The sequence below is a fragment of the Eutrigla gurnardus genome (genome assembly GCF_963514095.1).
Source record: "Eutrigla gurnardus genome assembly, chromosome: 2".
Taxonomy (NCBI): Eukaryota; Metazoa; Chordata; class Actinopteri; order Perciformes; family Triglidae; genus Eutrigla; species Eutrigla gurnardus.
Window position 1 is genome coordinate 32,209,363 of NC_139916.1, and position 26,284 is coordinate 32,235,646.

Sequence of the window (26,284 nt, forward strand, 5' to 3'; positions counted from 1 at the left end):
CCTGGTGGTGGTTATCATATTGTTGGAACTTAATGTTGTGAATTAAAACAAATGTTTAGGCAACACAGCTGCTTGGTTAGGCTTAGACTGTGGTTGTGTGAAACCGCTCGGTGAACTACATCTCTGGTCTCACACAATGTACGTCACCAACACAGCCGTTAGCTTGGCTTGCTAGCTAACTTATCTAGGTACGTCACCAACAAGGTCGTTAGCTTGGCCTGCTAGCTAACTTATTTAGGTGCGTCACCAACACAGCCATTAGCTCTGCTTGCTAGCTAACTTATATGGGTACGTCACCAACAAGGCTCTTAGCTTGGCTTGCTAGTTACCTAAAATATTTTAAATTGACGAACATCATGTGTGTAATTCATGGGACAGTTCAAATGGGATCAATACATGATTTGTCTCTCCTACTGCTGTACATATTTTTCAAAAAGAGGCGGGACTTACCTCCTCCATATGGCTTCTGTGCAGGATGGGAGCATCACACTTCCTATATTAAATCAAAGTCAGTGCCCGTAATTAAAATCTAGGCAGAAATTAAATTTCTTCCAAATTATATTAGTATAATATGATACATTACATTCGAACATATTTAGCAGGAGATGGGATCGCAATCACAGTAGGAGTGTCATTTACCAAAAAGGTAATCTGCTGTGAAGAATATGCAATATAGGCATATCTCCCTATATGTATATATATATATATATATATATATATATATATATATATATATATATATATATATATATATATACATATGTATATATTGACAAAAATATTTACTCAGCTGCCTTGACTCGCATATGAACTTAAGTGACATCCCATTCTTAATCCATAGGGTTTAACATGACGTCGGTCCACCCTTTGCAGCTATAACAGCTTCAACTCTTCTGGAAGGCTTTCCACAAGGTTTAGGAGTGTGTTTATTGGACTTTTTGACCATTCTTCCAGAAGCGTATTTGTGAGGTCACACACTGATGTTGGAGGGAAGGCCTGGCTCTCAGTCTCCACTCTAATTCATCCCAAAGGTGGTCTATCGGGTTGAGGTCAGGACTCTGTGCAGGCCAGTCAAGTTCATCCACACCAAACTCTCTCATCCATGTCTTTATGGACATTGCTTTGTGCACTGGTGCACAGTCATGTTGGAACAGGAAGGGTCATCCCCAAACTGTTCAACAAAGTTGGGAGCATGGAATTGTCCAACATCTCTTGGTATGCTGAAGCATTCAGAGTTCCTTTCACTGGAACTAAGGGGCCAAGCCCAGCTCCTGAAAAACAACCCCACACCATAATCCCCCCTCGACCAAACTTTACACATGGCACAATGCAGTCAGACAAGTACCGTTGGCCTGGCAACCGCCAAACCCAGACTCGTCGTCAGATTGCCAGATGGAGAAGCGTGATTAGTCACTCCAGAGAAGGCGTCTTTACTGAGTCCAGTGGCGGCGTGCTTTACACCACTGCATCCGACGCTTTGCATTGCACTTGCTGATGTATGGCTTGGATGCAGCTGATCGCCATGGAAACCCATTCCATGAAGCTCTCTACACTGTTCTTGATCTAATCTGAAGGCCACATGAAGTTTGGAGGTCTGTAGCGATTGACTCTGCAGAAAGTTGGTGACCTCTGTGCACTATGTGCCTTGGCATCGGCTGACCCCGCTCCGTCATTTTACGTGGTCTACCACTTCTTGGCTGAGTTGCTGTCGTTCCCAATCGCTTCCACTTTGTCCTAATCCCACTGACAGTCAGGCCTGGACTAAAAGAGGACGCAGATGCAGAGGGTGAACAGCTCAGGCAGATCTTTATTAGGAACTTTAATCTTCCCTTGAGACAGAGTGAAAACAAACACAATATGGCAATGAAACACTAAGACTAAAGTCAAAGGTTGAATTAACTATTAAATGAACAAAAAAAAAAATCACTCCAACGGAGGAAAAAGACAAGGCTGTAAACTTAAACTGCGCTACACTAGAGCAGAAAAAGGTACAAAGCAAAAACACTCCAACGGAGATAAGCACAAGGCTACTAACCAAAAACGGGCTTTTCTAGAGCTGAACAAAACGCTACAACAAAAAAACACTCTTTCTTGAGAGGAAAACAAGAAATCCAGATCATACAACTCAACCCCATTGGCGTGGGCTGTGGACAAAAATGGCTGGAGGCACATGGACAATCTATATACTCTGGCACAGGACAAAGGGAGACGCGGACTATAAAACCCATGACAAGCCACCCCTCACAACCGTGACAACAGTTGACTGTGGAATATTTAGGAGTGAGGAAATTTCAAGACTGGACTTGCTTGGTTTATACACTGTGGCCATGGAAGTGATTGAACGCCTACTTTCTATTTGGATGGGTGAGTTAATACTTTTGGCAATATAGTATATATGGGGACATATTTACTTGCATGTCAGTGGAATTGCTGAATCAAAAACAAGTGAGCATTTTTAAGCACATGCTCACTGATGACAGTGTTCTATGAGGGGCCGTCTGGGACATAATTCAGAATTACCTCTCACACACACATGTGAAATGCTCTCATATACACTACTGAAACACTCTAACATAAACAACTGAAAAAGTATTTGCTCACACACACTACTGAAACGCTCTCACACACATTACTGAAACGCTCTCATACTCACTATTAAAACGCTCTCATACATACAAGTAAAAAGCTCTCACACACACTACTAAAACGCTCTCACACACTACTAAAACGCTCTCATACATACAAGTCAAACTCTCTCATACACACTACTGAAACGCTCTCACACACACTACTAAAACGCTCTCACACACACTACTGAAACGCTCTCATACACACTACTGAAACGCTCTCATACACACTACTGAAACGCTCTCACGCACACTACTAAAACACTCTCACACACACTACTGAAACGCTCTCACACACACTACTAAAACGCTCTCATACACACTACTGAAACGCTCTCATGCACACTACTGAAATGCTCTCACGCACACTACTAAAACACTCTCACACACACTACTAAAACACTCACACACACTACTAAAACGCTCTCATACATACAAGTAAAATGCTCTCACACATACTACTAAAACGCTCTCATACATACAAGTAACGCTCTCACACACACTCAGTGTGTATATATATATATATACTGTTTATATAATGTATATGTATATATACAGTATGTATGTATATATACAGTATGTATATGTATATATATATATATATATACACATATAAATATACACACATTATATATATATATATATATATATATATATATATATTTACGATGGCAACCCCAAGCTGGTCAGGTGGTCTTTCATGGCTGTGTGGATGGCTTCAGCCGGACTATTATATACTTACGGTGCTTGTCCAACAACAGAGCCTTAACCGTCTTGTCATTACTTCTAGGAGGAGTACAGAACTTTGGATTGCCCTTAAGGGTCAGATGTGATCATAGTATGGAAAATATAAATGTTGCCAGTCTTATGTTGGAAAGAAGAGGATTGAACAGTGTTATTACAGGTGTATCAGTACACAACCAAAGGATTGAGAGACTATTGATAGAACGCAATAGTCATATCTAGACACTTTATAAACATCTTTAACTTCATGGAGGAACAGGGTGTACTGGATTCATTGAATGAACTACATTTATTTTGTCTGCATTATATTTATTTACCAAGGATTGAAAGAGTAGTAACACAATTCATAAATCAATGGAAAAACCATGGCCTCTTCACACAACAGACCCCTCTTCAGCTGTGGCATTCAGGTCTCATTAATAATGCAGGAACATTTGCATTGAAAATGATGGGAACCATGGAATAGATGTTTTTTCTTCACTTCTGCAGTCTTCAGTGAATAACATTTGAGTTATGTTAAGGTTTTTTAATACATTTTCTTCACTTGTGCAGTGTATTCCGTGAATTAAAGTTTTGTTAAAACATTAAAAACATTAAAACATTTTATGAAAAATAAATGAACATGATAAACAAACACTGGCTGCACAGTGGTGTAGTGTCACACTGTCGCCTCACAGCAAGAGGGTCCCGGGTTTGATTCCCGGGTCGGTTCGGGTTCCTTCTGTGTGGAGTTTGCATGTTCTCCCCGTGTAAGCGTGGGTTCTCTCGGGGTTCTCCTGCTTCCTCCCACAGTCCAAAGACATGCAGGATGGGGATAGGTTCATTGATGACTCTAAATTGCCTGTAGGCGTGAATGTGAGTGTGAATGGTTGTCTGTCTCTACATGTTGGCCTTGCGATGGACTGGCAACCTGTCCAGGGTGTACCCTGCCTCCGCCCAATGTCAGCTGGGATCGGCTCCAGTCCCCCTGCGACCCTGAAAACAGGATAAGCGGTAGACGATGGATAGATGATCAACAATTGTTCAAAGGAACGAACGTTCAAAGACAGGTCAAGAGAGACAAACAGAGACCTAAACAGGCAGAGGGAGAAACAGACAGAGACAGAAAGTGAGGCACAGAAAGGGATACAGAGCATATGTTCAGCTTGATTGTTTTTGATTAGGGAGTAGTATTACGTCCTTGTTGAAATGGTTATGCTGCTGTGTCCTGACTCTGAAATAAGAATGCAACAATCACGACTACATGAAAACAGCCAGTACAATATAAGTCATACTGCTAGTGGAAATACAAAACCAAATACTTACCACCACCCCCTATCAATATTATATCAATAATGGGTAATGGTTATTAATATCAGTTATACTTAACGCATTAATATTCATATTTAGGTCAAATATATATAGAGAGAGCGATGTTTGCTGGTTTATTTTATTAGGTGTATTAATATTGAACACGTCGTGTGTCCAAATTGCGTGACTATTAAGTGACTATGAAAATTTAAAAAAATTTAAAAACAGGAGCCAGTCGCCACGGGGCTAAGCAGGGGAAAACTTTACCTGCTGGATGCACTGGCTGTTCAATAAAACATATCTCCAAAGGAATGCTGGTTTGTGTATATTTATTGCAGCTAAGAACACAAGCAGTGACATTGTGTTATAATTTTTCTTTTACTCTAATTGGTGTTGTTGTGAGGCTGCTCAGACTGTCTTAGAGACAGTTCACACACCAGGTGAAGAACAGCCGATTTTACTGCCTGCTGACGTACTACCACGTGACTCACATTCCGTATGTTACCATAGCAACAGCTACAAGACTACAAACAATAATAGCTGGCACCTACAAGCACCTAATTCGACAGTGTACTTCTTTGGGCGCCCTGCAAGTTTGCAGTAGATCTGATATTCTTAGGACCTGCGCAAACCCTGTTACGCCCGGTTCACACCGGCCGCCGAAGCGCTGCGAATAGCCATGGAACGGAGCCCGCTTCCTTTCGGCGCCCTTGTTAACAGATTAGTTAACAAGGGCGTTAGTAGCGTTGGAGTAGTTCAGACCAGACGCAAAGCGCCGTGCAGCGATCGTTTCGCCGTCTGGTCTATTTTATGCGCGAGCCGCGAGCGATCGAGTCAATTCTGACAGGAAGTCACACATAGAAACACGAGACAAGCCGATCAATTTTCAAAATAAAAGCAATTTCAAAATAAAATACCGCGATTGACAAATGCGATCGTATTTGTGTATCTAAACAGAGTAGAGAGATGAAAACCAACAAACAAACACACAAAGACAGATACACACAAAGACACACACGCACACAATAGCTCTGAATAAACAACAACTGAGCAGAAAGTGAGGGCTCAATCCCCCGCATGTTTGTAGTGGTGGCACAAACAGCTAACTATTAGCTCACTACCATGCCATATTACGTTGCGTTACGTTCGATTAAACAATCATTTAGAAAAACAATATTTATAATTACCCTTTCCTCCTTGATGTAGATGAAGCGTTGCCCGTGATAACACGGCGCACACTCTCTCCGGACTGGAGCTGCAGTTGGCAGTGTTATGCTGCTGTGCTGTCCGGGAGGGGAAAAGCGACGCGATATGACTGCCCAGCGTGTCGCGGCTTGGATTTGCAACGTCAATTGCTGCCCGACAACGCATTTGACAAGGTTCTGATGGTCTCCGCTGACGCCAGTACAGTGTAAAGTAACGCTGCTGCCTCGGTTAGGCTACGTGCAGGCTGTTGGGCAGACATTAGTGTTGCAAACAACGTGGCTGACGATCAACACTTGAATCGCGCTGTTAATTGCACAATTTTGTTGAACGGAAGACCTTCCGGTTTTACTGAAACACCTTCCGCTTTGACTGAAATGCCTTCCGGTTTAAATCCTCTCACACACTATACTGAAACGCTCTCACACACACTACTAAAACGCTCTCATACATACAAGTAAAACGCTCTCACACACACTACTAAAACGCTCTCACACACACTACTAAAACGCTCTCATACATACAAGTAAAACGCTCTCACACACACTATTTAAACGCTCTCATACACACTACTAAAACGCTCTCACACACACTACTAAAACGCTCTCATACATACAAGTAAAACGCTCTCACACACACTATTGAAACGCTCTCATACACACTACTAAAACGCTCTCACACACACTACTAAAACGCTCTCATACACACTACTAAAATGCTCTCACACACACTACTAAAACACTCTCATACATACAATTAAAACGCTCTCACACACTACTAAAACGCTCTCACACACACTACTAAAACGCTCTCACACACACTAATAAAACGCTCTCACACACACTAATAAAACGCTCTCATATAACCACGTAAAATCCTCTTACAAATTAAAGTGAAGTAGTGTGTACGAGAGCATTTTAGTAGTGTGTGTGAGAGTGTTTTAGTAGTGTAGCGGCCTTCGTCGACATCCAAAATTCCAAAAAAGAAGGCCGTGGGTGGCGTGGGTTCGGCTTGAAGACTTACGCACCAAACACAGTTTAAGTTCCAGGGTTTTATTCCAAAAATTCCATTTAAACACAAAAGCTCTTAATCATTCCATCTTCCATCTCCAAAGCATTCCATATTGCCTGCGATTTGTGTTTGTGTGTGGTAAAAATATTTTTTCTTGTCCACCCGCCCCACACTGTTTGCCCAACACTTCACCCAACCCGCACTCAATCATTCAAGCCTCTCAAATACCTGCAGCCGCGCGCAGGTAGGCATCACCGAGCCCAGGCCCACGGTGATAAAAAAGAAAAAACACAGAATTGGCCATTACAAGTAGTGTGTGTGAGAGTGTTTTAGTAGTGTGCGTGAGAGCGTTTCAGTAGTGTGTATGAGAGCGTTTCAGTAGTGTGTATGAGAGTGTTTCAGTAGTTTGTGTGAGAGCGTTTTAGTAGTGTGTGTGAGAGCGTTTCAGTAGTGTGTATGAGAGAGTTTTACTTGTATGTTTGAGAGCATTTTAGAAGTGTGTGTGTGAGAGCGTTTTAGTAGTGTGTATGAGAGCGTTTCAGTAGTCTGTGTGAGAGCGTTTCAGTTGTTTATGTGAGAGTGTTTCAGTAGTGTATATGAGAGCATTTCACATGTGTGTGTGAGAGGTAATTCTGAATTATGTCCCAGACGGCCCCTCATAGTGTTCTATAGTATAACATACAGGAAATCTACATCAAATGTGTGCATATATAATGAGCTCAGTGCTTTATCCAGACACACACACACACACACACACACACAGTAGCAGTCATTGTTTGATGTGCTTTCTTGGCCTGGTTTTGGAGGAGAATAGAATACAAGGAAAAACCTCTGTTCAGACTTTCCTGACACTTAGCTGTCGATAGCCATGTTTGTTCTGCCGTATATTCCACAGAGATACAGAAGAACAATAAATCCTTTCAGTTCTTCCTCACACACAGCTCACGTTTCATGTCGACATCCCTGCGTGCCTCATCACACCGCTGTGTTTCAGGCTGGGTGAGGGAATCCATGTGTGAAGTTACTTTCACTGAGTTTATTTCGACTTCCCGGCATGTTAGTTTATGGCCTTCCTAACTCTGAAATCAAGCCGCAGCCATGCTACCGTAGAGTAATGAATAAATGGAGTTCTGCAGGACTGAGTCCTCCAACATGGAAATGAGTCAGCACTTCTGCACTTCTCCCATCTTGTGTTTTTTGAACGTGTTTTTGGTTAGATGCCTGACATAAGGTGCTGATGAGATTTTAACGATGGTAACTGTAGGGTTCTCTAAAAATGTGTAAAAACATTCATTCTTATTTTACCGTGTTTCTATAATCTTAGTGATGGTAAAGAGTAAGCCGTCATTTCCCAGAATCCTCTGTTTTTCCCGTTTTGCGATAGTCTTGTTTAAATTAATACTGTTCATATATTAACTGTGTAATTCATGTATTATATTGTTTTAAAAATATTATGTGGTCTTTAAAAAATTATAACGGTTTAGTTTTTCCTGTTTAGTAAAAACTATTGTTTATTTCCGCGGGAGGAAGTATCTTCGTGTTTTCCTCGGCAGAGAGAAAGAAGTCAATGTGTGGAGACTGGAACTTAATGTTGGCCCAGATATTGCACTGCCCAGAGAGACTTAATCGGCCAGAGGACTCTTTTCACGTATCTCGGTCGACTGTGTTTAGTTTACACGACAGAGAAGTTTTTCTTGAGCTGCGACAGCGTGGTCTCTGTCACTAGCTCCGACATTAGCTCTGTTGTGAGTTAGCTCGGTGACTCGTTAGTCAGTCAAGTTAACGTCAACCAGGCTCTTTTCCTTTATAATTAAACATAACTTCCTGTGAAATTTATTTTGAAAATTCACTCTGTATGTGACAAGTGTACATTCACACGCCGTCACTGATGTGTGATCAAGTGACACTAGAGGGGAACGTATACGTTAAATATGCCGCGATCACTTATGATTCTCTATAGAGAATCATAAGTGATCGCGGCATATTTTCATATTTAATATTTCCCTGTTTATGGAAAAATCTTCCGTGAAAAGGCCTTTAGTTTGAAGCTGGTCCTGCCTTCGATTGAGATAAAGTTGCTTATGATGGTGCATTTATTATGATCTATGATGATTCTTAGCATCTTAAAGCATGTTTGAGAACTTAAAAGTACAAACTGATTACGGGTGTCTCCTATCTCCAAGAACAGGTCCCGAAAACCCCAAATGAGTCACTTCAAAGTCCAGATGAACCAACCATCAGCCAGTAATCACATGACCTCCCTGAGCACCTCCTCTCCAGCCGCTCACACAACCCACTGCTCTGTACGTCTAACTGCAGCTGCTATTTACTTCTTCCTCTCTCAGCCTTTTCTCCTCTTTTCTTTCTTCCTTTCCTTTCTGTTCCCTCCCCCCTCGGTACATAGCAAGCTGAGCCACCCCAGCCTTCAGCCATATGCTGTTTGGTTAGCGTGATTAATGACTGTGATTTAACCTCATCACAGTGATACACTACACATTTGCACAGATTTTAATCGTCGAGTGCATTCCCATGTGTCCCCAGCGTCCAGGTTGATCTCAGATCAGACAGTCAAGCTGCAGTGGACAGAGCCACAGTCCTATTTATTGTAAATAATGACAGGACGATTTCAGATAAACAGACACTCAAATGCAGAAGAGAAGTGTGTGTGTGTGTGTGTGTGTTTGCGTGTGTGTGTGTGTGTCTATGTGTGTGTGTGTGCGTGTGTGTATGTGTGTGTATGTGTGTATTATTTCAGAAATAGAGTGGATTTTACATCATCAAAAATATGACTGCAAGGTCCTTGTAAAATTGAATAACTTGCTTTGGACCCAAATTGTTTAGACGCTTACAAAATCAGCACTGATTGCATCATTAAAAATATGACATTTTTGTTTTGTTTAACAAAGGCACATAAATGCAGCTCTGGCACAAAATATATATATATATATTAGAAAATATGTCAGCAGAGGTTTTAATGGGAAGATTATTAATTTGTCTGGCGACAAAAGCGTTTGTTCACACACACACACACACACACACACACACACACACACACACACACACACACTGAGCATTGTCCTCCATCACTTCCATCACAAATGTTCTCATCAGGAGCCAAAATGAGAGAAGGTTTCAGAGCGGATGGGAGATTTCATTCCCTTACATTGTGGTCTGCCGACGGGCCAGCAGAATACTAATGCTTAGCTGGAGGGGATGCAGGGCTTCCAGCCTGTGCAGAAAGCATGACCTTGTGCCAGTGGCTGTGTGGGAAAACAGGACCAGCTGCAAAAGAAGGATGAGAGTGCCCCCTGGCTGTGGAGGCAGCATCAGCTTTCAGAGCTGAGACATGGAGGGAGAGAGGTGGGAAGTGTTTTATCCTCCCATCATTAACTCGAGAGACTACCCTTTCCTTGGAAATCTACTTCACTCTCCCTCAACCTGTCTGCTTTGCCTTACACTCCCTCCCTGTCAGCCCTTTGATTCTGCTCTTATTCCTCACATTCTCTCTTGATGCCCCTATCTAGGTCACAACTGGGACTTACATGGCTTTAGGACCCCCCAAATCCTGCCCACCCCCCCTTGTCACAATCAGTGGAGAATCCCCATGAAACACTGTTTTATGGCCCTCTACCCTCTTTACTGTAGAGCCAAAAAGGGTCTGTAGGAAAGGGAAAAGGCTTATCGCTCACTGAACCTGCAGAAGACCATGTTGTGTTTCACACATGTAGTAGTCAATAAAGTCTGTCTGTCTGTCTGTCTGTCTGTCTGTCTGTCTGTCTGTCTGTCTGTCTGTCTGTCTATCTATCTGTTCAAACCAGTTTTAGTTCTTAAGATTCAAATTCATTAAGGTTCTAAGTGATAAACACCTGGGGCCAGTTGTTCAAAAAATGTAATCCAGATCAAAATTATCCAGATTTGGAAATCCCTTTTTTTGCTATCCAGGATCAGGTAATCCGTCTTACTTTTAAGGCAAGGCAAGGCAAGGCAACTTTATTTGTATAGCACATTTCATACACAAGGCAGACTCAAAGTGCTTCACATCATAAAACAAAGTGAGAAGAAAAAAAAAAGAAAAGAAAAATAGAAGAATTAAAAGAAAATAATAAAAATTTTAAAAATGCATTACAGAAAGAAAATAGAATAAAAACATATTTGCAATAATTAAAAACAGTGCAGACATTAAAAGATTTAGCAGAAAGCTATGGTGAACATAACAGTTTTCAGTCTAGTTTTTAAAAGTTGTCAGAGTTGGGGCAAGTCTTACATCTTCAGGAAGTTTATTCCAGCCATTTGTTGCAGAGTGACTAAATGATGCTCTCCCGTGATTGTTGTTTACTCTGGGAATCACTAACAGATTGGTCTCAGAAGATCTTAGTGGTCTAGAAGGCTTATGTAGTGGGAGCATATCAGTGATATACTTCGGTCCTAGACCATGTAGTGATTTATATGTGAGCAGGAGGATTTTGAAATCAATCCTCTGACATACAGGGAGCCAATGTAAGGATTTAAGAATTGGTGTAATGTGCTCACATTTTTTGGTCTTTGTAAGAACTCTAGCAGCAGCGTTCTGAACAAGCTGTAGCTGCCTGACAGTTTTTTTCGGAAGACCTGCAAGGAGACCATTACAGTAGTCTAGCCTACTAGTAATAAAGGCATGTACAAGTTTTTCTAAGTCTTGAGCTGACATGAGCCCTCTAAGTCTTGCTACATTTTTTAGGTGATAGTAGGCTGATTTTGTTACTGATTTAACGTGACTGTCGAAATGTAAATCAGAATCCATAATAACCCCAAGATTTCTGGCTTTGTTTGAGGTTTTCAGGGACAGAGAGTGAAGGTGTTGAATTACTTTAAACCTTTCTTTTTTAGCACCAAAAACAATTATCTCAGTTTTGTCCTCATTTAGTTGTAGGAAGTTTTGGCACATCCAGTCTTTGACTTGCTCAATGCACTGGCACAGAAGATCTATGGGGCGATAGTCGTTTGGTGATAGTGCTACATAGATTTGGGTGTCATCGGCATAGCAATGGTGGTCAATGTTATTATTTTGCATGATTTGTCCTAGTGGGAGCATGTAGATGTTGAATAAAGTTGGCCCCAAGATTGAACCTTGGGGGACTCCACACGTTACATTGGTAGGTTCTGATACAAAGTCGCCAATGGAAACAAAATAGTTCCTATCTTGTAGATATGACTTGAACCAGTTTAAGACTGTGCCTGAGAGCCCCACCCAGTTTTCCAACCTGTCCAAGAGTATTGAGTGGTCGACAGTGTCAAATGCAGCACTGAGGTCTAATAGCATTAATATTGAAGTTTTGCCAGAGTCTGTGTTAAGACGGATGTCATTTACAACTTTAATAAGGGCCGTCTCGGTGCTATGAAAAGGTCGAAATCCTGACTGGAAGTTGTTGTGGCAGCCAGTTGAAGCCAGGAAGTGATTTAGTTGTTGGAGGACAACTTTCTCAATTATTTTACTTATGAAGGGTAGATTTGAAATTGGTCTGTAGTTGTTGATAATAGAGGCATCTAGGCTCCGCTTTTTTAGAAGAGGTTTAATGACTGCAGTTTTGAAGGCCTTTGGGAAATTGCCTGATTGAATGGAGTTATTAACTATTTGCAATACGTCTATTGATAGGCAGTCAAAAACATTCTTAAAAAAGTTGGTAGGTAAAGCATCAAGGCAGCAGGTGGATGATTTTAGATTTGTCACCGTTTCCACTAGAGTTTTAGAGTCTATGGCATTAAAGCTTGCCATCATTGCTGTGTTACTTTTGCCTGAACAGGGTGGTGATCCAACTTTTTTGTTTGAGATATTGATGGCGCGTCTGATGCCTTCAATTTTATTAGTATAAAAGAATGCAAACTCATTGCATTTCTGCGTGGAATGGAGTTTAGCTGGTATTTGTGTTGGGGGGTTGGTCAGTCTGTCAACAGTTGCAAATAGGGTTTTCGCCTTATTAGTGTTGTTGTTTATGATATTGGAGAAGTATGTTTCTCTCGCACTTTTTAAGACTAAATTGTAGGCCCGGAGGCTCTCTTTATAGATGTCATGGTGAATATGAAGTTTAGTACTCCGCCAGATTCGTTCAGCCTTCCTGCACTCTCTTCTCTGGGCTGTCACAACAGCAGCTTTTCTCCAGGGTGCCTTTTGCTTACCAGAAATTGTTTTAAGACGGTTTTTCAAAGCAACATTGGATTGGATCACCCTGAACCAGATACACAGTTTTCAACCCTATGAGCCCTAGGCTGTTTTTCACTACCTTTAGTTAGAAGCATTTATCCTGGTCATTGTAAGTGCCATTCACACATGATACATATTGGGGGTTTTTCAGCACAGTCTAGGCTACCCAGATCTGCCACAATATCATGTATTCATACTTGCATTGATTTGATTTTGATTTTTAAATAATAAAAATACTGGACGTGTAGTAAGGGATGCAATTATTTTTGACAGGTTCATATCGGATGATTGTTTCTTTGACGTTAATACAATGATGAATGACAGTGACAGAGATGAAAAATTGAATATATAATTTTTGTTTGTTATTGAAATCTGTTTGGGGGTTTATTTCATGGGAACAAGATCATTTTTATTTTTACTTTACTATACTGAAAGGCTTAATTGGTTGCCTATGTCTACTTTATCACTGTAACGGTTAAACAAGTCAAGTGCAAAATATAAATGTATTATAAATGTATTATTTGACCAATTTTAAAGTTTTACTACATTTTCTTCCTGAAATCCACCTTGAAATCCTACCCCTTGTTGGGATCAGGGTAATCCTGTTTTTTTGGATCAAAGTTATCCAAATCCTACTGAAAAGTTTTGAACAACAAAAACTGAAGGTTTGATCCATTTCCAAACTCGGATTGGATTACAGGATCTGATCCAATTTTAGAATCCTTCTTTCCCTTTTAACCCTGTAAGACCCAGATATAGAAAAACCTAAAAAAATGTATTTTACCTTTCAGATGTTGTTGTAGGAGGCCTTTGATGCAGAAATTAAAGAGTTAAAAAAAAAAATGTTTAGAGAATAATAATAATAAATAATAATATTGCAAAATTGGGCTTAGATGGGAGCAGAATTCCTGTATTTGTGCTCACGTTGTCTGAACAACAATTCAGAACAACTAAGGGTTCATTTGCAAGGTTGTTTGCTTACTACACTAAAAGATATTTTACTTTCTTGAATCTGATGAATCCAGTCCAATGAATGTTCGAAGGAAACCTTAAGAGGTTGTGTGATTTCATGGCCATAAAGCGGGACTTATAAACAAATGTACGATCCAATAGCATTGTGAGACTGAACAATAGAACCCAATGACTATGTATATGTGGTAAAAAAACAAAATAAAATATACCAGATTGTTTTTTAGGATGGCTAAAGGTAACATTGTAATTTTACAACAAGGGGTGTTACAGGGTTAAACAACCCATTTTCCTGATTTGATCCAATCTGATAACCAAAATCCGATCAGATTACCTTTGAACAACTGGCCCCAGATTATCCATGTAGATCAAAGTAAACATCTCCACCACAGGGAACAAAATATGAACTTACAGGAAATGAGACAAATTCACTTTGTCTCAAGAACAAAGATTATAAAAATGCTTTTCAAGTAAAATAACTTGTTAGACGTGTTAAAAAAGCAAAATACAGTATAATAATAAATAAAAAGTACAAAAAAGTACTGAGATGATTCCCTTCATTCGTTTTAGGCGTTGCACATTTCCTCAACAAACATATATTTTTATCGCCTGCTGCTCTGGTTAGTTGTATTGCAGCTGTAATGTAATTGCATGATGTTTATTTGTATACATTGAAACGTGGTGTTGTATTTGTGGGTAACTTGTGACGGTGCAGATCAGCTGTGTCGAGGGATGTTGTACTTTGAAGCTGTGAGATGTTAAGATGAAACCTTGTAATTTACTAAACCTTTGCCACCTATCGGTTTGAGCAGGAGTCAGTGGGAAGCGCTGGCGTAAACAGCAGCACCCACGGTGGCCTGACAGAGCGCCGCCGTCTCATGAAAGCACGTCAGAGTTCTGCCTTTGCGATGATGAAATGGGAACATTTAGGCCGTGTCCACTCGGAAACGTTTTCTGTGTGTAAATGCAGAAGTCTTGCACGTCTGGGCCGACCGTCCACACGGATCCAGAGGTTTTGGGGCCTGTAAAAGCACTTTTTCACGTCATCGCCCCACTCCTCGCCCTCTAACCTTTGACGTCCACAACAATGGCAGCCTACGTGCTTGTGATCGTGCTGCAGCGGATATTCAGCCTGTTTTGGTTACTATGGCAACATATTCTGCTCCTCTGCCACTACACTGAGCTAAAAGGATTACAGACAGCTTGTATACAGCGTACAAGCTTTGGTGTATTTTTGTAGCATAAATAGCACCACATATAGGCCTGGAATATGTATAACTACAGCGTGCTGAGTCGTTTACAGTGGATTTGTTTGGACGTAGATTTTCTTGACACGACGCCAAGGAAAGGTTTTGGCATGTGTGGACGAGGCCTTAGAATCAACCCTGTTCAACTTTCAACATGGAAATGTATGCTATGTGCATCATTTTAACATAACATTTTAACATGTGATTATCATCACCACATCGCTGTTAGTTTCAGTGTAAACCATGTGACCAAACAGCACTGCCATTGTTAACACTGTCAGCCTTTAGTTGCTGTATTTAACATGAACTATATCCCAATGCCATTTTAGCATAAATGCATCATAACTGGTGGACTCCTCAGGTGAACGTGCAACATATGGGGCCCTAGTTTCGTAGACCAGGCGTAGTCGGGGCGCAGCGCACCTGCGCCACGCCGACGGGGTGTGTCCGCCTGGACTTTGCAAGTTTCGTGCATAGCGAAGTCGGGCGCAGGCACGCCTCCCGTCACTCCTGCCCCCGCAAGTGGGAAAGAGGGAGGAGAAGAAGGCGTGAGTGGGAGACGAGGAGGAGACAAGGCGTGGAGTGGGATTAACACAGCCGATTCAGATCAAATGAGCTCCTCTCCTCACCTTTAATGCGCCAAGGCGAGGTTCAGTGCAAGTTTCGTCACTTGGCAACCCAACGACAGAAGCAGCGCCACCGCTCCCACCACGCGCATCACGTGCTGTGCGTGCGTATAGTCATAATTATAATGCCGATATTATATCACTATAGAAATTGTAGGCACATTTTAGGCATGTCTATCACAAAACAGGGTCAGGGCGCACAGCAGTAGACCGAATAGTGGAGAACCCGGTGCCTGCACGAGCCGGCCAGGCCATTCATCATCACCGTCTTCATCATCTGCGCTCCCCGTCAAACACCAGGACGGCAGGATACCGGGACCTCGCGTGCCGCTCAGACCAGCTGCAGCCCCAACTCCGGTTCCAGCTCGCGGCAAAGTTGCGCGTTTCTTCTGAGACGGACAACAGGCTGCCGAGGCGCGAGACCAGGCACGAGCTGCTGTATTTTTTCAGGCATAGATGCATTTTATTAGCAGTGGATAGATATGAAAAACAGGAGAGAGAGAGGGAGATGTTTTGGTCCGAGAGGTCACTGCCATCCGCCTTTGATCTGACGTCAGATGTGACGGGACAATCTATATAGATATAAATTCACGTGTTGATTCAATTAGTTGCATAGTGTTTGTTGTGATTATTAATTGCATTTAAATGTGCCTGGAACTGTGGAAACCTGCCTGTGAGGTCTTGGTGATGTGTGCGCACTGTGCGCCAGTGAGCCAAACTGCCACTCCGCCAGCTGTAATTCGCCTTGCGCCAAGAGTAGACCAGGTTGGAGCTGGTGGGCTTTTGGCACAGTCTCGGCGAGGCTTTTTGCCACAAAACTTCTGCTGCGCCAAGCTGAATCGGTGACGCCTCCACCAGCTGCGCCGCCACACCCATCTTGGCGCAGGCGATCCACCAAACTGCCAAAATGACCGTGCGCAAGGCTGCGCTGATCAAAACTTGCATTGCGCCAGCTCCGCCACCCTGCGCCACCCTGCGCTGCGCTACGAAACTAGGGCCCATGATGTCAAACTCCTTCCGATTCTGGGTGGGATCAGAAACAGGGTTGAATCCTCTGTGGGAGCAGGTGCACGCCTTCAGGCAGAGCTGCAGCTCAGACTGGGACACGTCACGTAGCTCTTGGCCTACATAATGATGGAGCAGACAGGCTAACACATTAGCATTAGAGGCTACACATGGTTTCTTTGTTTTTACAATATATATCAACAAGTGTAAACTCTTTGATGATGATTTATCAATAATTCAAATGCTTTTAATCTTCCCACTGAGGAATAGACCTTTTTAGACAGCTGATATGACGTAATGGTGTCACCCCCTGGCTGACCATTAAATGTAGAAGAGAATATCTTCCAGTGGCCCGCTGGATCTTTGTGATTCTGATTATCTGCAGATATAACGGCTACCTAATGAATTTGTCAGACAAGTATAAAAAATTAGATTTACGTAATATGGTAAGACAATGAAGAAATAATAGAAATAGAAAATAATATTTGATTAAAACAAGTCTCTTCCGGAATCCATCTCTTATTGGTTTTAGGATTAGTCTTGTCATATGATATTTTCACCCCCTAGAGATGATAATCCTCAATATACATGATGACTTCATCATCAGTGTGACTTCTTTCTAGTAAGTGCTTTGTAAAACTTGTCAGAGTGGGTTTTACAAAATGGTGTGAGCTGATGGGCTTTAAGAAGACAAGTTAAGACCCCCATTCTAAGCGAGTCCACATCTTGCTTGATAGTACTGTTACTTTAATGGGTAGGAGGGGGAGTTTTGTGCCCTTAATACCACGATGGTTATGTGTGAAGACCTGCTGTTAGTGTGAGTAACTTTACATCCTGGTACCCAACACACTGAGAGACCTGTTGTTATAGTAACGTTACATCCTGGTACCCAACACACAGAGAGACCTGTTGTTAGTGTGAGTAACGTTACATCCTGGTACCCAACACACAGAGAGACCTGTTGTTAGTGTGAGTAACGTTACATCCTGGTACCAAACACATTGAGAAACACCACTTAACTCCATGTTGGTGGAAATCTATGCAACCTCCCTCTTTATGCAAACTGCTGTGTGTCTTGTGTTGTCCAGGAGGCCGTCATATCTCCTGTCTCTCCCGATGTCCTGTACCTGTTTCGAGTCCAGGCCATCTGCATGAATGACATGCGCAGTGACTTCAGCCAGAGCATGCTCTTCAGAGGTAACAGAAACACACACTACATGTGAAATGCTCACGAATCTCATCCACATCATCTTTAATGTCAATGTAACTCTCAATGTGAGCAGTGGTGCGTTGTCTCTCTCAACAGGCCGTGCATATGGTCTAACAGTTGAAATGCAGCAAGATTAATTCATTTCATTCGACTACATTCAGTTTATTGGCCACCCCATTAAGTATAGGCCTACAGTGCCTCACTTTTCCATTATGTCATATTGTGATTAATGTGCTTGCAGTGCACTCATGGATGTCTTGTAGACACCCTCATGTGAAATGTTGCCTGGTTGACTCTCCTGTGTTTGACTCTGGAATATCCTGTTTTTTGTTTTGTTTTAGCAAACACCACCAGGATCTTCGAGGGGACGAGGATCGTAAAAACTGGAATGGTAAGCGAAGCTGAGGAGAATCACTGCTACTGTCTTTTCACATGATCTCTAGCAGACACTAGTGTATCTATTAGCATCATTGTTCCCTGTGTGGACAAGGATGTCTCAAAGGGGATTAAAGTCAGGCATTGAAAGCAGTGCTTCATGTGTAACAGGATACTTGAGTTTCACCAAGGCTTCCTCCATCACAGCTGAAATTACCACTATTGCTGCTTTGTACATGTCAAAGTCCCAGATCCAAACACCATCCTGTCTGGGTCATGACATCACCCAGAGGTGCTCGGTGGATTTCACCAAGCTGGATTCACTGGATCTAGCAAGACCCACGTGGGCTGGTTTACCACAGCTGGAGGAACCAGAATAAACTATTTAGCTGTGATTTAAAATCAATAACCAGATGAAAAGGATGCTGAAATAACTCCATAATGATGGTGATCAGTAAAAACTGTGATGTCATGCCTTGTTAGGTCTGTCTGTCTGTATAGTTTATTGTCTATTTATTATGCAATTTTTTTATGTTTTAATTTTTTGAGTCCAGTACGTGATTGCATTGAATCTCGTGTATTCCTGTGCAATGACAAATAAACCAAATCTAAATCTAATCTAAATCTGAAAGACCACAAGCTCACTACTTTTAAAATGCTTGTTTTCTGAATTGAGTCTGGATTGATGGGTGCTAGGCTAAGCTAACATTATAGCTGCTCCATCAACACTCCAAGTAAGGTCAACTAGACATAAATACGGCAGTCTCTGGTTTCTCCACATAGTCTGGTCTTGTCTCTGGACTAATGTGAGCTATACTATCTAGACCTCTGGGGGACCACAGACACTCTCTGGTTTCTCCACATAGTCTGGTCTGGTCTCTGGACTAATGTGAGCTACTAAAGAAGACCTCTGGGGGACCACAGACTGATACAATACGTTCCCCTCCATATCTGATTTAGCAATATCAGGATAATGAGGCTAATTTGTCGCCGGAGTTTTAATATTTCCAGACAAACTTTGTTTATTTGCCTCATTCGCATCAGGATATGTCAGTGGTAGAGTTGGTGCCCAACATATCGAGGCTAAGTCCTCACCACAGCGGCCGACCGATGGCCCTTTCTGAATTGTCATCCCCATCTCTCTCTCCCCCTTACACTCTCACTCTCTCTCTCTCAATAAAAGGCAAAAACGGCCCCAAAAAAAACTTAAAAAAACAAATTAAAAAAAAGAAAAATTGTGTGACATTCGGGGACTTAACCCTTAAATGTCCTTCATCAATAATAAAAAGTCAGATCTGACTGAGGAGGAGAAACAACAAATTGTAATTAGTAAATATTTCTTCCTCAGCCGACCGTGTCTCCAGCGTCATCTGCTGACATGGCTCCCATCTCCTCCGGCTCATCTACTTGGACCTCCTCAGGCATCCCCTTCTCATTTGTCTCCATGGCGACAGGAATTGGACCGTCCTCCAGCGGTAGTCAGGCAACGGTTGCGTCCGTGGTGACCAGTACTTTACTGGCCGGCCTGGGCTTCAGTGGTGGTGTCCTCTCCTCCTTCCCCAGCTCTGTTTGGCCGAGCAGAGCGCCTACCCACAATCCCACTTCCTCCAAAGACGCCACGACTTCTTCCTCTGTAGTCACAGCCAAAGATAACAGCAAGGCGGCGGGTGAGGACAGGGAGAACAGCAAGGGTCAAGGGGAGGACAGAGAGAGGGAGGGAGAGGATAAAGATGATCAGGAGGAGGAAGAGGAGAAAGAGGAGAAGAAGGAGAAGAAGGGATCAGGAAGTGGTGGCAAGGCTGGCAGGAAGGACAGCAGCAAAACGGCGAATGAGCTGACAAGCGAGACACTGGAGGCTACTGCAAAGGAGAAAGAAGAGACTGAGCCAGATCCACCTGTAGAAGACCATCTGGAGGTGTATACCTACAATCCACAGGACTCCACTACCGCCACAGAGGCAGCCAATGAAATGGTAGAAGTCGCTGCAGTTCAGAACCGAGCCACGACACTCAGACCAGGCTCAGGGAGGGACAAGAAGCACTGGCCTCTCTCCATCCACACCGGTGAGTCCACTAATGTGCCTCATGGGAACAATTCATTTTGATCAGTTGTAGAACAAGGTGGAATTTGGTGCATGATTCTTAGATATTCCCTTTCTTGTACTAATTTAAGAACACAAAATTTGGTGACACCAGCCGCTGTTACATGTACCACGTTGTTTTTTTTTTTTCAAACCTCTTGGACATATTTTGAGTATATTCTTAAGTAATAAAATATCCTCATGGGCACTTGTCCAAAAAGCAGTTTTTTCAGCAACCCTCTCCAGTCGGGGATACAGTATAGGATACGGGGGGTAAGTGATGTCACAGCTCAATGTGAAGAGAGCGGAGGCATACAGAGACACATAGCGGGGCTCATTTATGTAACCAGTGTAGCTGTCCGCTAGCTAGCTGTGTAGCTCATCCTTCTCCGGAGTGAAAGGCGGTGGGGTCGAGGGACTGCTGTTCACCAGCCTGCCATTCAACCCATTTCTGTAACCAGTGTAGCTTTAATGGATGAAAGAATTAGCAAGTTAGCTCAACTCTGTCCTCTAGCTGCTAGCTTGCTAATTCCACTGCGTTAAATGACCAGATCAGTCTAGTCCTGACTTCTCTCCATCACCAGTGGTTCCTCCTCATCATCAGTGTATCAGTGTTTACTTCGGTAGAGCTCTGCCTCCCTGTTTTAACTTCTGCTCAATGACGTTCATGTTGAAATGGTGAAAAACACTGGTGAAAATCATTATTTATTTGATCTGGTTCCAGTTCATGGAAGTGACCCGGGTGGAGCTGGCCGCTAATATCAAGTTCAAGAGAATCTCCCCTCAATAACAAGCACACTTTCATTTTACTTTATGCACAGTCATGTTCCCTTGGCTGTATCCCATTGGCCCCAGCTCTCTGGCTGGCTCTGATTGGACCTTCTAACCAGGAGTAGTGCAGTGAGATAAACAAGCTTGTACGATATATGCTCAACGTTGGTTTATGATCCACAATTCAATGTAGAGAAGAAGATACTGGTCAGAGAACACCTTCCCAACACTCCCAGTATGAATATGAGGAAGGCGTACTGGGAGAAGTTGGACATCATTCATTAATGGAGACTGTTGAGTCATATCAGTACGAGCCTGAAACTCATACAAGCCCGAGGAGTAACTTTCAGCCAATGATTGACCTCCTTTATACTGTCAAACACGAGAGCTGTTGGGCTGAATGTTATTACCCATGGAAAAAATTGTTCCTTACAAGAAATGAAATTCTAACTGGACTTTGAACTAGAAGGAGGATTGTTACGAGTTTTTAACTAAACTTGACAAACTTTTTCAGGAACATTCTGAAACGTTTATTGAATCCGGACAAAATCTAAGTATCTCTCAACAAAATAAAGCAATTTTGGTTAACATTGTAGAAATGTATGTAAACTAGTTGTCGATGGACAGTAACATTTACTTACGCTGGTACGGCCCTTTAATCTTGAACTTGTTACAGAAAATGATGTGAACAAAGTTGTCAGTCAGGGAGTTCTTTGGCCCTGTAAATCCCTTTGTGCTGGCTGTATTTTCTTGAATAGTGAATAGATAGCAGCAACAATCACTATTTTCCTTAATACTATTCAAATATTTACTGGAAACACTTCAGTGTCCGTTCTACCTCTCTTCTATTTATATGATTGACTGGGAACTCCGAAGGCCTGATGCATTGCAGTTGAAAAAGAGTTTGGACACTCTAGCTCCGGCCCGAAGGACCATGAGAAAGAGTGGGAACACTTTAGGTGAGGTGAGGCACTGGGACAGTCGGAGAGAGGCTGGGGACAGGCTAACCACAGTCAGATGGTTGGAGAGTTGAAGGAGGACAAAGGCAGAGATTCCATTTTGGCCACAAATGGGCATTTATTCGTAGTTCAGGTGTGTGGTTGTGGGTGGTTGCATGTGTGTTGGTGTGGCTTGTGTCCGGAGGCGAACGGTGGTGTGCTACGACGCATGCCGGTAGAGTTTGCCGGCCATGAGAAAGGAGACGTGTTGTGTTCTCGGGCATACGATCCGGAGGCAAACGGTGGCGTTCCAATAAGGCACACAGGTAGAGTTTGCCGGCCAGGAGAAAGGAGACGTGTTGTGTTCTCGGGCCTACGATCCGGATGCGAACCGTGGCTTACGGCGACAGGTGAGTTATGTGGCATCAGTAATCAGCTGATCGTCATCAGCTGTGCGTTCCGTGCGCCGTGGCATAGTCACGTGAATGCGTTCTAAGCGGGGAGAGCTGGAGCAGCACGATGACAAGCCGGTTGTTTGGGAAGCGAGTGGGGATTTTGTACAGCAGTGATGAAAATGTGCTGTAATGTGAGTGAAGTGTGAACAGAGTTCCAGTAGGAGTCTGTCTGTGTGTTCTCCAGATGCTGTAGTTACTGTGTGGATATAGATGTGCAGCTCATGTTATGGTACATTTAGGTCTGTTAACTTGAGCTGCACGTAGGTGAAAGCTAGCAGCATGTAGAACAGATGCTGGTGACTTTAGAGCTGCATGGACTGGATTCCCCCACATTCACCAGACTGGAGCTAGTAGTCACTTTGAATAGTGAGATTTTCCATCCAAAACAATATGATCACTTTATAAATGCACTGCTAGACCTGGCTTCCCATTTACATTTACATTTACATTTAGAGCATTTAGCAGACGCTTTTGTCCAAAGCGACTTACAATAAGTACATTTGTCAAAAGAAAGAAACCACAACATATAATTGCCGATAAAGTAAGAGCTAAAAAATAGAAACAAGTGTTAGGTCCTCATTTGAGTAAAGTTATAGCTGTTCAGCAAACATACCTTAAGAACAACAGTGCTATGATCAAAGTGTTATAGGTAAGAACATAGAAGTGCTATTTTTTTTTGGGGGGGGGGGGAGAGAGTACCACCATCGCTTGATTTCAGCGATGGTGGTACTAGCCGGCCAGCTGAAGTAGAGGAGCGAAGTGCTCGCTTCAGGGCGTGTGGTTTGACCAGTGTTTGAAGATAGATGGGTGCCGTTCCATTGATGGCCCTGAAGGCCAGTGCCATCGTCTTGAATTGGATGCGTGCTGCAACAGGGAGCCAGTGGAGGTCACGGAGGAGGGGGGTCACATGGGAGAATTTGGGTAGATTGAAGACAAGGCGTGCTGCAACGTTCTGGATACGCTGCAATGGTTTAGTCCCCGAGGCCGGGAGTACAGCCAGGAGAGAGTTGCAGTAGTCAAGGCGGGAGACCAGTGCTTGGACCAGGAGTTGCGTTGCATCCTTTGTGAGGAAGGTCCAAATCCTGCAGATATTGTAGAGGGCAAATCTGCAGGATCGGGCCACAGCAGTGATGTCGGGGGTGCAGGATAGTTGGCCAGCTTCCCCTACCAAGTAAATGAGTTCCCCTTCACTCAGGAGTATCATACACGAAAACATCGGTTATTAAAAAGTATTTCAATAATGTACTATACACTATGTGAAACATAACAGTATGAAAGGGATGCCCTGATCCGACTCTCCCAGTCCTGATCCCTGTTTTGGGGTACGAGCCGATACCAGTGTTTACTACTCATTTTATAAATAATAATAATAATAATACATTTTATTTGAGGTGCCTTTCATGGCACTCAAGGACACCTTACAACAACAAAAAAACAATAACAAAAACAATAACAATAAAAGAATGCTAAATCATTAAAAACAAATCTGCAACAGACAATAATGAGAGATGCATGGGGGGGGGGGGGGGGGGGGGCATAGAGAGTTAGAGGGAGTAGGCCTGTTTAAAAAGGTGGGTTTTCAGATGGGATTTGAAGGTGGAGAGTGAGTCAATGTTCCTGATGCTGGGTGGGAGGGAATTCCAGAGACGGGGGGCAGAGTGGCTGAAGGCTCTGGCCCCCATGGTGGTCAGACGGGCAGGGGGCACAATGAGGCTGATAGATGAGGCAGATCTGAGTGTCCGGCAGGGGGTGTTAATGTGGAGAAGGTCAGAGAGGTATGGGGGAGAGAGGTTATGAATGGCTTTGAAGGTGTGGAGCAGAATTTTGAAGTCAATACGGGATTTGACCGGAAGCCAGTGAAGCTGTTGCAGAACAGGTGTGATGTGATTGATGGATGGGATCCTGGTGATGATGCGGGCGGCAGAGTTCTGAACCAATTGAAGTTTATGGATGTACTTGTGGGGAAGACCAAAGAGAAGGGAGTTGCAGAAGTCCAGACGGGATGTGACCAGGGTATGGACCAGGATGGCAGTGGAGTTGGGAGTAAGGGAAGGGCGGAGACGGTTGATGTTGCGTAGATGGTAATAGGCAGACCGAGTGATGTTATTGATGTGGGTTTGGAATGAGAGAGTACTGTCAAAGACGACACCCAGACTCTTAACCTGTAGGGAGGGGCAGACAGGGGAATTATCGATGGGGATGGTGAAACTTGGAGTGTTAGTGAGAGTGGATTTGGAACCAATGAGGAGAAGCTCTGTTTTATCACTGTTGAGTTTCAGGAAATTGGAAGAGAACCAGGTTTTGATTTCTTGTAAACAGTCACAGAGGGAGGAAGGCGGGAGGGCGGAGGTGGGTTTGGAAGAAAAGTAGAGCTGGGTGTCGTCCGCATAACAGTGGAAATGGATGTTGTATCTACGGAAGATCTGACCAAGGGGGAGGAGATAGATGATGAACAGGATGGGGCCAAGTACAGAGCCTTGGGGAACACCAGAGGAGAGGGGAGATGGTTGGGATGTGAAGGTTTTCAACTGGATGAACTGAGTGCGGCCAGAGAGATAAGATTCAAACCAGACCAGGGGTGTGTCGGAGATGCCAATAGATGCTAATCTGTCAATGAGGGTGGTGTGGGAGATGGTGTCGAAGGCCGCACTCAGATCGAGGAGGATGTGCTATGACGTGGGCGGAATCCAGATTGGAACTGTTTGTAAAAGTTATTGTTATGAAGATGTGTGTGTACCTGTGAAGGTACTGCTTTTTCCAGAATCTTGGAGAGAAATGGTAGGTTAGAGATTGGTCGTAGGTTATTGAAGTCACTGGGGTCTGAACCAGGTTTCTTGAGTATAGGTGTGATAGCAGATTTAAGAGTGGATGGTACAGAACCAGAGGTGAGGGAGGAGTGAATGATGGCAGTTATCAGGGGTAACAAGGAGGGGAGACAGGGTGGCAGGGGGTCGAGCTGACATGTAGATGTTTAAGATTTCTGAATGAGGTTCGAAATGTCAGCAGCAGAGGGCAGTTGGAAGCTAGAGAATGCTTGAGAGAAGGGGGCGTGGGAAACCGGAGGGGAGGGAATGCAGGGGGTTTGAGGGGACAGTTGCTGGTGAATCCTGTGTATTTTTTCAGTGAAGAATGACATTAGGGAATTGCAGTGATCTGAGGAGTAAAACTGTGGAGGAAGTGAGGTTGGGGGACGTAGTGTGTTGTTGAGCACTGAGAAAAGGGCTCGAGTGTTCCCATCACCAGCACTGATTAGACCTGCATAATATTGTGATTTAGCTGAGGAGAGGGTGTCTTTGTAGAGAAGAATGTGGGTGTGGTACATTTGTTTGTGAACAGAGAGTCTGGTTTTTTTGAAGAGCCGCTCTAATTGACCTCCCATGGCTTTGAGTTGTCATAGATGGGGTGTGAACCAGGGAGCAGAGTTGGTGAATGACACAGTCCGAGTTTTAACAGGAGCAAGTGAATTCAACAGGGAATGGAGGCTGTCGTTGTAGTGGGTAAGCAGTTGATCAGGAGTGGATGCATAACTGAGAATGGGGAGGCTGTTAATGCCTG

At 43.2% G+C, this 26,284-nt stretch overlaps 1 protein-coding gene across 2 annotated transcripts in view; it reads left to right on the forward strand.

The window, feature by feature from the left end:
• Nucleotides 1-26,284, forward strand: part of LOC311023448 (receptor-type tyrosine-protein phosphatase gamma-like) — a 605,663-nt gene that overhangs the window by 494,649 nt on the left and 84,730 nt on the right. For both annotated transcript variants that reach the window (XM_084025284.1, XM_084025285.1), the window contains exons 10-12: nucleotides 17,989-18,097; nucleotides 18,452-18,501; nucleotides 19,834-20,548. In XM_084025284.1, coding sequence (XP_083881410.1) covers nucleotides 17,989-18,097; nucleotides 18,452-18,501; nucleotides 19,834-20,548 — 874 coding nt within the window. The remainder of the gene's footprint in view (nucleotides 1-17,988; nucleotides 18,098-18,451; nucleotides 18,502-19,833; nucleotides 20,549-26,284) is intronic.